At 42.5% G+C, this 11,895-nt stretch overlaps 2 protein-coding genes across 2 annotated transcripts; both read left to right on the forward strand.

Moving 5' to 3' along the window:
- The first annotated feature begins 337 nt into the window (after window positions 1-337).
- Window positions 338-2,583, forward strand: LOC138592095 (gap junction alpha-5 protein-like). The gene has a single exon (XM_069662715.1). The coding sequence runs from the start codon at window positions 338-340 to the stop codon at window positions 1,487-1,489; it is 1,152 nt and encodes a 383-aa protein (XP_069518816.1). The 3' UTR covers window positions 1,490-2,583.
- A 1,446-nt stretch (window positions 2,584-4,029) lies between these two features.
- Window positions 4,030-11,895, forward strand: acp6 (acid phosphatase 6, lysophosphatidic). The gene is made up of 11 exons (XM_069663284.1): window positions 4,030-4,051; window positions 6,206-6,431; window positions 6,516-6,644; window positions 8,361-8,491; window positions 8,649-8,728; window positions 8,817-8,904; window positions 9,077-9,209; window positions 10,036-10,136; window positions 10,224-10,316; window positions 10,401-10,566; window positions 10,652-11,895. Exons 2-11 carry the CDS (start codon window positions 6,213-6,215, stop codon window positions 10,784-10,786), a joined length of 1,275 nt encoding a protein of 424 aa, XP_069519385.1. The 5' UTR covers window positions 4,030-4,051; window positions 6,206-6,212; the 3' UTR covers window positions 10,787-11,895.

Genomic DNA, 11,895 nt, shown 5'->3' on the forward strand with positions numbered 1-11,895 from the left:
CGACCTCCTTATTTACGTTGACATGACTCCTGAACTTCCTCTCTCTGTCTCTCTGAGTGTCTCTCTCTTTCTGGTGGGAAAATGGTCGTTCTCATGCCAGCGTCCAGTCCTCAAGCGCTTCACAGACAGAAGCTATTTTTATGCATATCATGCCACACACACACCCAGGTCATTTCATCAGCAGAGGTCCTACAGCTGTCTCACTGATTGTTTCTCTTTGTCTTTTTTACCCTCCTCTCTGTTCTCTCCATCTCAGTTACCTCCCCTCTTCACCCCTAGCTTCATCCTCCCTCTCCGCTCTTCGTGTCTCAGGTGTGTGTTCGGCCTGTGAGCAGTGATGGGCGACTGGAGTCTCCTGGGGAATTTCCTAGAGGAGGTCCAGGAACACTCCACCTCGGTCGGGAAGGTCTGGCTCACCGTCCTCTTCATCTTCCGCATCCTGGTGCTCGGCACCGCGGCCGAGTCGTCCTGGGGCGACGAGCAGAGCGACTTCCTGTGTGACACCCAGCAACCTGGTTGCACAAATGTCTGTTATGACAGCGCCTTCCCCATCGCCCACATCCGCTACTGGGTGCTGCAGATCGTGTTCGTCTCCACACCTTCTCTTATCTACATGGGACACGCCATGCACACGGTGCGCAGGGAGGAGAAGGAGCGCAGGAGGGAGCAGGAGGAGAGGGAGGCGAGAGGGGAAGGCGAAGGGGACCTGGAAGGGGAGAAGGAGTTCTTCCAGCAGAAGGAGAGCGTTAGAGTGATGACATCAGACGGGGGTAGCCGCGTGAGGCTGAAAGGAGCGCTGCTGCAGACGTACATGCTGAGCATCATGATCCGCACGGTGATGGAGGTGACTTTTATCGTGGTGCAGTATCTGATCTACGGGGTGTTCCTGAAGGCGTTGTACCTCTGCAAGTCCTGGCCCTGCCCCAACCCCGTCAACTGCTACATGTCCCGCCCCACGGAGAAGAACGTCTTCATCATCTTCATGCTGGTGGTGGCCGGCGTGTCCCTGCTGCTCTCTGTGCTGGAGCTCTACCACCTCGGCTGGAAGAGCATGAGGAGGTACATGCGCGACAAGAGGATAGAGAGGAGCAAGAGCAGAGCCGTGACGGTGGCCGTGTCCGCAGCTTTGGAGCCCAACAGTCCACCTCCGCCTTCAGCCTCCTGCACCCCACCTCCAGACTTCAGCCAGTGCCTGGCAGCCCAAAGCCCCATGACCCCCATGACCTCCATGGCCTCTCATCCCTTCAACAACAGAATGGCGCTGCAGCAGAACTCGGTCAACTTGGCCACCGAGCGGCACCACAGCTGCGACAACCTGGAGGACGAGGAGGACTTCCTGAGGATGAGATACGACCAGGCGCCCGCAGAGCTGCCCAACACCTGCTCCCCGTCGCCTCTGCTGCACTCCGGCTTCATAAGGGAAAAACGCCGCCTGAGCAAGACCAGCGGGACCAGCAGCCGCGCTCGCCAAGATGATCTCGCGGTGTAGACTTAAGACCAAAAAGAGAGAGAAGGCAAAGGACAGAGGAGGTGCAAAGAGTGAAGGCTTCAGAACGTGACTTAACAGGCAGACTGTGGCACTGAAGCTGAACACTGCAGTGGAAGGATTAGATATGAAGAAGAGACACTGGGATCTGTGTGTGGACCAAGAAGATCTGACATGCGTAAGATGTTTGCAGATGATGAGTCCGAGAGCTTGAAAACCTGACAACCAAAAAGAGAAACAACTTTAAAATGAGAGCAGGGTAACAGGTACCTGACTATTGCACATTCATTCTTTAGTTCAACAGTTTAAGCCAAAGAGGAAAACTTTAAAGTGAGAATGATGTGATTCTTGGAGCCTCGTGAGGTAGAGAATTTTTTCTTACAAAGCAAAATATGACAAAACTTGTCCATTAAGAAAAATAAAAGATACATTACAGAGAACAGGGACTTAATATGCAATAAACTGTGAAGCTCTTTCATGCAGCCTATTTTTAGAGAATCGTGGTAAAGTGCCTTAACAAGAGTGAAAAAAACATCTCCTTCCATTTAACATATTTTTGCAAAAGCCATAGCAAATTTAAATGAAGCCATATTTTGTCTTGTAAAAAGCACAAGCATAGTGTAGACATTTAACTCAACAACAATCACTGTAGTCTAAAAAGTGTGACTACCTGTGAGTGAGTGTATTCAGTAGTTGGTTCGTGTGCAGTATTGATGACAGAATGTAGCGTGTTTCAGGATTTTCCTTTTGAAAGGGATTCAAGGGAAAAGAAAAAAGAGCTCCTGCTTTAATGCAGTTGTGAGGATATCCGGCCACTGGGTGGCAGCATTGCACTTAAAATTTTCTCTCCTGGAGCCATTGTGTAAATATTCAATTTGTCCCTTTGCAATGTTTCAGTTTTTTAATGTATTTTATCTCTTTTCTGGTGTCTTGTTCTTTCTCTATGCAGATCACACTACATGTTGTGTATAACAGCAGTTTGAAATTAACCGGGGGGTTTGTTTATCCCACAGGAAACAGAAATGTTCTCCAGCCTGTTGTACATTCACTTTTGTCAAAAAAACCTTTATGCAATAAACCAATCACAAGATATTAAATCATCAACCATACAATCTGCTCTGTTGTCCTCCAAGTGTCTGATTTATTCAAATACTCCTTACATCTTTCTGCTGAGCTACAGATGCATGTATATTACTAAAGGATACATTAAATGTAGATGCATCCATGCAGAATATCTGACAGAATTTATGTGTGGTTAATAAGAAAATGCTTCACTAGTTTCAGGATAAATGGAGCAGAATGAAATGAGATATTATAATCTGTGCATCGATAAATAACATGTAGGTGAAGGATTTCCTGCAGTATCGTATCACCATTTGCATTTTTCAGTCTGTTCTCGGCAGAAAGGACCTGCAGGAGACAGACTGGGGGAGATGAACAGTATTTACACAAACACAGACTGTCACAGCATCTCTGCCAGCAAGCTGAGCGGCTAACATCCAACAATTTGGTCCGTCACAAGCTGAGGAGTTGAGAGCTGCAGTGGATGCTGCCATTTTGTTTGTTGCCGATCAGATCCACCTCTGAAAAGTTAAACTCGTACATCTTCACTATTAGATATTCAGATTGTATCTGTCAATCAAATTCAAGACGGAATATGCTTGCCAAATGTCTTTTTCCAGTCTCTGTTTAAATGTGTACGGGATTAATTTTAACTAAATGACACCACAGGGTGAAACTAAATTAGAATTATCTGTATTCAACATGAAAGGTGAGTATTATTGATTGGGGAGGATGAATTCAAATCAAAATGTTACTCGAATATAAGCAGTAAAATATACTGTTATGTAACTACATGTAATTTCCTATGTATTAACATGTAAAGCAGATTTAATGTCCAAATAAATAAAAAATACCTATTATTAAACTTAGAAGAGGAAAAACTCTTAAGGGACCCGTAGTGGACTCATTTCTATATTCTATTTGCAATAAAAATACAACTTGATTTAATTAAATTTACCTTATAAAACCAGTAAATTAACAGTGAGTTGTGTATTCTCTATTTTAATTGTTGAATCTTGTATTTGTCTCGATTACTCTTGTTTTCTCCAGAATGTTGTCTTATATGAAGAATCATGAAGTTCAAGTTTTATTCTTAATTAATTAATTATTTTATATAATTAAAGCATTACGTTTCTTAAGATCAGGACATTTAATCTTAACTTGTTTGGGATATCATATTTAAAGGGTACATTACTGTGGCGTGTAGATACTCACGGACCGCAGGAGGGCAGCAGCGTATTTTGGTGTGTCTCCTCCACCCCAAATCTTTTAACAGAAGAAGAATACCGGTGTGGCTGTTATGTCGATGTTGGGAAATGTAGTTTTTTCAAGGTAGCTCTTTCCTTTACTTCTATTGTAAAGTGTCGTCTGCTGCCCTACACTTCCCAACATGTCCCTGAAATTGAGACAGCGGCTAGAGTTGCCGAATGACAAGTGAATTCATCATTTACTTAACGCTGTGTATTTTCTATTGAGACGAGTGGAGGAACTTCGTTTCATAAAGTAAGTGGTGTGTTTGTAATCTTTGCTTACGATGAGCTTCGCTGTCGTGGTGCAGTTTGCTAGGTTAACTGTTGGCGGGGACGGAGGTTAAACTTCAGCTACAAGCTAGCAGGCTAGTTTTGAAAGAGTTACCGGTAGCCGTGTGTCGAGTATTGTTTACCTAACAGCCGGTTCGTTTTGAAACAAGTTAAGCAATGTTTGTTGGCTAACTCGGGTTATCGGTAGCCTGAATAGGCCTTATCTTACATTGTTGGGAGAGTATAACATACCTAGGTATGAATTCAATATTTCTCCACGGAGGCAACGTTTGAGTGGGAACCATAGACTGTATAAATGGGAACACCGTTAACGTGAAGTTACGCCCCCTGACGACCTCGCTGCAACCGCCAGTGCTGTAGCAATGCGTCTCCTCTATTAGCCAGTATCTGCAACAATGTAGGTCAAATCTTACGCAAAATATAATCACCAAATATTTTAGGGCCTTTTTGTTGACCTACCTTGTTCAAGTTGCTAAGTCTCCCTTACCTCCACTTCTGCAGTTAGTTACCTCACTGGCGCACCATCATCATCCTAATCATCATCATTGGATTTACCAGGAAGTTCACCTTTATACGCTGAGGCAGGTTAGTGCAAAGTATAGGTACAGTTGCAGCTAAAATAAGAGCTAGTCGACTAAACAACGTAAAATATTTTCTTTTTTTGTAGTTTTGTCTTTATTGGCCGAAACAAGATTTACAATTACAGACATTTTGCTTTGTGTCTATTTTTTTTTTATGATTATACATCGTAACACAATCTAGTGCTTATAAGAAAAGAAACAAATAAGCAAGTTAAGGGATAGTAATAATAATGAAAATAATAAAAATACTTATTTTAAATATGTATTTTCATAGTCTATAACCTCTTATCATTTCAGTCTTGCCAAATGGGAGGATTAGCTGCTTTTCGGCTTTTTGTCCTCCCTTTTCTCTATCATGTGATTATTTGTCTGGTACAGAAAGTTAAAGGAATTTGGGGGAGGAAATGGTTAATCAGTATTGATCAAGTGACTATGACATCTTCAAATGTCTTGTTTTGTACACAACCCAAAGAAATAAGTTTTATTGTTGGAGGGAAAGAGACCTGAACATATTTGATTAATATATGAGAAGCTGAAATCAAAGAATTTGAAATGTATGATTCAATGACTCAAAGTAGCAAATGGTTTATGAAAATAGCAATTATTGGGCAATAATTTAATAGTTGTCATTTAATCATTGCAGCTCCCCCAGATAAAAGAAGTGGTTGATTAATATTTTAGTTGTTTGACAGAAGATCAATCTGCAACAGTTTTAATTGTTTTTAATAACTAATCATTTGACTAATCATTTATGTCTTTTTGTAAAGCAAAAGGTCTCAGTATTGTGCTTGAATGTGAAGATTTTGCTGGTTTTTACAGCCGTCTATGCTTAAACAATGAAATATAGCAAAACTATAGTAACTATACCTGTGATAAAGGGTGATCTTTCTCCTGATATTAATCCCAGTGCATGCCTAGTTTTTTCAAAGACATTAAAACTAGGGATGCACGATATTGGATTTTTTGCCGATATCCGATATGCCGATATTTTACAACTCATTTAGCCGATTACCGATACCGATATTTTTTTCACGCACACCTAATTGCAGAGATCATCAACTCTCTTCTGTATTGGAATTAGCGTACAGTATAATGGTGATACTCTTATCACATTTGTTACAACGGTCGGGGTGACGGGTCTTGAGATGGTTAATAAAGTTTGTAGTGTTGAAAGACTTTGCCTTGGCTCCTCCTCGCATCACCGAAGCTGAGCAGTCATTGCAAACAGCAGTTTTGCGATCTATTTCGGACACTTTGAAAAATGTCCACACCACCGACATTTTGGCTTCTAACTCTCTCATGCTGCAGGTAGACACACGTGACGTCATCACGCTGCGCCGCACAGGTCTTCTTCGCGCCGGGGACATTGCGCCGAGGTCGGGCATTTAATCAAGTATGCAGCAGCCCATTATTTTATCGGTTAATTATATCGGCGGATATCGGCGATTAACATTTTTAAGCCGATATCGGCCGATACCGATAACGTGCCGATAATATCGTGCATCCCTAATTAAAACTTTTTTTTTTGTTCACAGCACCGCCATGAGGTATCTTTGGACCAGAGCAAGTGTTTTAGGTTCGGTTTCAGTGGCATTTGGTTCACTCCTGTGGTCACAGAAGAAGACGGACTCAGATCAGGCTGCTTCCTGCAGCGCCTCTGCAGACGCCAATCCCAGCTCTCCCTATGAGCTGAAACTAGTCCAAGTTTTGTTCCGACATGGTGCTCGTACGCCGCTGAAGTCGATACCCGATGTGATGGAGGTAAAGCTTTTTTCCTCCTTTCATGTAATGCTTGCTTTTGTCTTTGAAAGATGTAGGTCTCATAATCTGTTTGTCTTGGTAAAGGTCCAATGGGTGCCAACACTATTGGAGCCTCCAGCACACACCCACATAAACTATGTAGTGACAGATCTTCATGGCGGCCCCAAGCCCCCGGCTCCTGTAGAAGACGGCTACCGGAAGAACATACTGACCGTGAGTAGGTGTGTTTTGTGTTGTTGACTGCAGTCCGACAAGAAGAGAGATGTGTTCTACGGGCGGGATGATAACTAAATACATGTTAAGGTCTATAGCAGACATTCATACATGTTGTAGCTGTAAAAGGACCGGTATAATTAGTACCATGATAATGTCATTATCATTAGTCCATTAAAGGTGTGTCTACACCAGGGGTCCGTTTCAGAAAGCAGGTTTAGTGAAAACCCCGAGTTTGTTAACCCTGAAATGAGGGAAACCTCGGGTTTGCCGTTTCAGAAAGAGAGGTAACTTTAACTCTGAGTTGGTTACTATGGTAACTGTGTCTGTGACATTAACCTGGTCGCGAGCAGGTTTTCTTCAGGAAACTCCGAGTTTCGCTCCGTCTCCTCCCTCTAGAATATAAAACCCTCATTCGACTTCCTCATTCATTCAGCCCGTCTCATGCGTGTGTTTGAGCGGTTACAAATAAAAAAAACAACAGTATTTTTTTTTAAACTAACACAATTGAGTTTAATCAACATGAATAATAATGTATGTGAAGTCAGCATCATGTTAGGGATAAAGCTAATGCACATTAAAACAGCCACTGAATGATATTTAATTAGTTTAATAGTTAGTTTAATAAAATATGATTGAAGTGCTTCCATGTACGTTTTTCTCCCGCTGGATTGCTCCTAATTTAATATAAATTTTAGCTTCCGGTCGTGATTAAGTATTAAATAAATAGTTCAAACTTGCAAATTTACTCGAGCAGCAGTTTCTTCCCACACCGCTTCTCTCTCTTTTGCAGCTGCTGCCGTGTTACTTTATTTTTCTAAAAACACGCTCGTATTCGCTGATTGTCCGCATGAGGATTTCGAGCTCCACTGCTGTGACGTAGGAGGACTTCTTTTTGTGTACCGTTGCCATGGTGAATCGTGGTATCAGGGTTCCATTAATGCTGGCTTTTTACAGTCAGCGCGCACGCACTTAACTCCGGGTGAACCTACTCAGAGTTGATTGAACTAACTCTGATCAGCTGTTCTGGAACCGAAAACTCAGAGTTTCCTATCTCAGAGTAGATCAACTCAGAGTTCAGGGTTAGACTCAGAGTCTGTTGAACCTGCTTTGTGAAACGGACCCCGGGGCTCTGAAATTGTTTACTGAGAGGAGTCATCAATAACGTTGTCAGTTACATCTGTGGTTCTCAGCTATGACAAATAAATACCTGCTGTGGTATTTACCTGACATAATGCTGTCACCTGTGTGTAAACAAGTGATTTTCAGTTAGAGCAAACGGGCAGAAAATATGGGGGGAAAAAATTACAATTCCATTTTTCAAGACATTGAAAAACATTATACAGATGGAGCAGCTTGTGGATTCCGTTGGCCTATCTCCCTCTAGTGGCCACAAGGATGCATTACAAAGCCGTACAGATGTCACTAAAGCAGTTCCATTCATTCACCTCCTGTCTGTAATACGGCTGAACTGTGTAGGGCCTCCCAGTGAGATATTGTGTCCCGTTTGGCAGCCCCAGGGTCCATGCAAATGAAAGTTTCCCGTGCTGAGTTAGCTGCTTTGCTAAAGAGGTTTACTGCTCTGGATTTAGCTCAGAAAACTAAATCCCAAAATTTGGACTCCTGCCATTTTTGTACTCCCAAGTTTGGCAGGTGTGCGTCTTTTCGGGGCACATCTGTGAGTAAAAACTTGATCCTGTTTGTCGTACTTGACAGGGTGGCACGTTCCCCGGTCAGCTGACCACGGTGGGCATGCAGCAGCTGTACGAGCTGGGCAAGAGGCTGAGGAGGAGATACATTGAAGACACTCATTTCCTCAGCTCCATCTTCAGCCCCGCTGAGGTCTAGTAAGTGTTGCACATCATGACAGGAAGCGGGAGCACAGTATAGCTCTCTGTGCACCACAGTTTTAATGCACTGGGTTTATGAGCGCAGTACCGAGGATATCAGGCTTTACTATTTTCAAGCTGGCCGCCTTCCATGACCTATTTCTTCCATTTTTAGTGTGCGCTCCACTAACATTGTGAGGACCATTGAATCTGCCAAGTGCCTTGTAGCAGGGCTCTTCCAGCAAAAACAAAAAGGTAGGGTAGAAATCCATGTGTGCATGTTATTTATTCCATTCTGGGTCAAGTCTAATCTGTCTTTTTTTATTTTCTGCTTTACTTGAAGACCCTGTGCCAATACTAACATCAGCGTCAGAGTCTGAAATCCTGTATCCTAACTACCATGGATGCAAGCTGCTCAAAATCCTCGGCAGGTATGTGGACAATATTTTCACACCAGGCAAAGAACACGAAGTCTCGAACTTCTCAGCACTCCCTTACCAAAACTGGAGAATTGAATAATGTGTTATAAGCCCGAGTTGAGCCGCCTCTGACAGGTTGTCATGGCGTTTCTGTGTTTAATGCATGACACTGTTTTCCGTGCAGCCACCGATGGGCAGAGTCATCCACTCTGCCAGACATCGCGGCGGACCTGCAGAGCATCCAGAGCGCGCTGGGCATCGCCGCTCACCAGCAGGTCGACTTCATCCTCATTAGGGACGACATGGTTGCCAGAGAGGTGACACTACCGCGTCATGATTCATGCGACTTTTATTAGATCTCACCACAAGCTATCAGGAAAAACGCACCACTAATGTCAACACTAAACCTGGCCTGAGGCGACAGCTAGAAAGCTGCTGGTTATGTAAGCTGACGCTCCGTAATTAAGCATCGTCTCATCAAGTTTCAAGAGATTAACAAACTAAAATAACACACGAGCTGATGTGAAACTGTCAGTGTTTACTCCTTGTAGTAATTAAAGATATTTTAAATGAAGTTTCCATTTAATTAATAATTGAATTGATGGCAAATCTAAAGACTTCTAATTTGGTCTGATGGGAATTCATTACTGGAGAGGAAGTGAAATCAAATGTTGCATAGTCGAATCAGTGGGGTAATTTAGGCGTTTTTGTAGATGTTCAAACAACCATCTTTTAAATGTGCACCCTGGGGCCACTACAAGATCTGAAACAAGGCAGTGGGGGCTTTTTGTTTTTTTCTATAATTTACACATTGTTCTTTCCCCTCACCAGCCAAAGCATCCACATACAGAACCCTTCCAATTCTTACTGATTATGTTCAGATTATCAATCTGTTATACCTCATTCAAACTCTCAGAGGAGTTTAAACAACATATTTCCCAGTCAGTGCAGCTATTATCCACTTAAACAGAAAATAAAGCTATTAGATCTCACTATTACGCCTTAAAATGACTACCTCTTCACAGTCAGTTGCCCACAATAGAAACCACTTTAGAAAAATAGCTGCGATGAAAGGAGAACTGGCACATCTAATAATAAAATGACAGCTCTGTAAAAACTGATCATTGTGTCGCTCATTAACAGACGCACGGCCTGCCCTGCCCACCGGCGCTGGACACCTGGAGGAATAAAGTGGAACAGAGAGCCGTGGACATGATCTGCCACGTGTTTGAACCCAGCAAGAGGTTAGATTAACCAAAGACGGCTTTTAAAACAGGTAGATTCCAGTTTTAACAACAAGCTCAAACCGCCTTTTTGTATTCTTTTGGCAGAGAGAACTTGCAGCTGTGTGTGGGACCCCTCCTGCACACATTATTAGCCAACATTGATGAGAAGCTACAGGGCAGCTCATCAGAGCCGGACAGGTTGGAAACCTTTTGAATGAACACGATTCATTGAACACGCTTGATTGTATTCGGTGTAATTTTTTGCTATCCTCTCTCAAACAGGAAGTTGTTTCTGTACTCCGCACATGACACCACTTTGATTCCCTGTCTGATGGCTCTGGGGGTTTTTGATATGAGGTGGCCCCCGTATGCCGCTGATCTCACCCTGGAGCTGCACCAACACCGGCAGACCAACCAGGCCTTCGTTAAAGTGTCATACATAGGCCAGGTACGGGGGGCGAGACTGTTTCTACTATTTATTTTGTGTAAAATTGCGCATTTCCTTGTTTTTCACTCTTGTTTCACTCTTGTAGGATCAACATATACCAGGCTGCAGCGGAGTCTACTGCCCCCTGGAGGAGTTCAAACAGGTCCTGTCAGCATACTCGCTTAGCTCTGAACTCTACCACTCGATCTGCAACAACACAGAGGGCCTGATCAAACCCTGAACCTGCAACAAACCTTCACAACATTACACTCCGTTTTATGCATCATGTTCTTTCACGTCCTCACTTCTCACTCCATCCAGTCACCTTCAGTCCTCATACCTCACCGTCTGACTGCGGCGGGAGAAACCGTCTTTAACGCACAAGTCCTGAAATTCAGCCTCTTTTTAAGATGTTTTAGTTTACAATTCCACATCCTCATAACAATGGCAATAAAATGTCATAGGCAAATAAATTATTGTTCATTACATATTGACGTGTATATTTTGCTATGTGGTGTATGCTTAATATCAGATGCTTATTCGATAGGCGTTACAGGCTTAATGATGGAGGCTGTTTTTCTTATTCTCAACAAATACCAAAAAGACTAAAACCAGCAATGTTTGCCAGATTAAAAATACAGTCTCATTTTTAATTTCCTCAAATAAATGGACACTAGTCTCAAACTGGAGTAAATCTAAAGGACTATTTAAAGCTGTGGATTTGGTGTTCTTGAAAGTACTGTCCATGCCGGGACAGTGTACAGTATTTATATTAGAATCAAATATACTACATTGCTGTTATACACTGCAATGACAGACATGTAGATTATATCGGGCAGGTTCTTTATTGGGATTTGTTGAAAAGAAAACTACTGAGTATTATCAGGCCTCTGCTTAGACGTTCAAATCATTACCGCCTAAATATGGACATCTTAAAGCTTGACTATGTGGCATCATCTGATTCTGGACCACCTGCATCTCATTGCTTGTGAATAAATTATGCCAATTTGGTTGTGTTCACAATCAAATCTTTCAATATTTCATTCCTCAGGGGGGATAATTCTCATTTCATGTACTGTATTTAATGTTTAATAACAACAGGATTGCACATCAATGTATCAGTGAAATTTTCATGACCATGTAGAACCAGGAGAAGAGGTATTTAATCTGCTGCAGTACTTTGAGAGTGAAATATGCTGTTGCCTTATAGGGCGATCAGACTACAGTATAATGTACGCATGAATACATGCTGATTATATACACCTGAGTGTTACTGTGTTACAATAACACGTTTCCTTTGACTTGCTGCTTAAAATATTTTGGTTTGAATTTGTGAGGAATAAATAAAGA

This window comes from Semicossyphus pulcher, unplaced genomic scaffold (assembly GCF_022749685.1).
Source record: "Semicossyphus pulcher isolate SPU_LCO1_2020_fin unplaced genomic scaffold, fSemPul1.0.p SCAF_15, whole genome shotgun sequence".
NCBI classification, from domain to species: domain Eukaryota; kingdom Metazoa; phylum Chordata; class Actinopteri; order Labriformes; family Labridae; genus Semicossyphus; species Semicossyphus pulcher.

What these genes read in the sequence shown, in the direction of transcription:
- LOC138592095 (XM_069662715.1), top strand. Translation starts at nt 338, where the DNA reads ATGGGCGACTGGAGTCTCCTGGGGAATTTCCTAGAGGAGGTCCAGGAA.
- acp6 (XM_069663284.1), top strand. Translation starts at nt 6,213, where the DNA reads ATGAGGTATCTTTGGACCAGAGCAAGTGTTTTAGGTTCGGTTTCAGTG. An exon ending in ACCGGAAGAACATACTGACC is followed by an intron (nt 6,645 to 8,360) that starts GTGAGTAGGTGT and finishes CGTACTTGACAG; the next exon opens with GGTGGCACGTTCCCCGGTCA. An exon ending in CTGCTCAAAATCCTCGGCAG is followed by an intron (nt 8,905 to 9,076) that starts GTATGTGGACAA and finishes TTTTCCGTGCAG; the next exon opens with CCACCGATGGGCAGAGTCAT.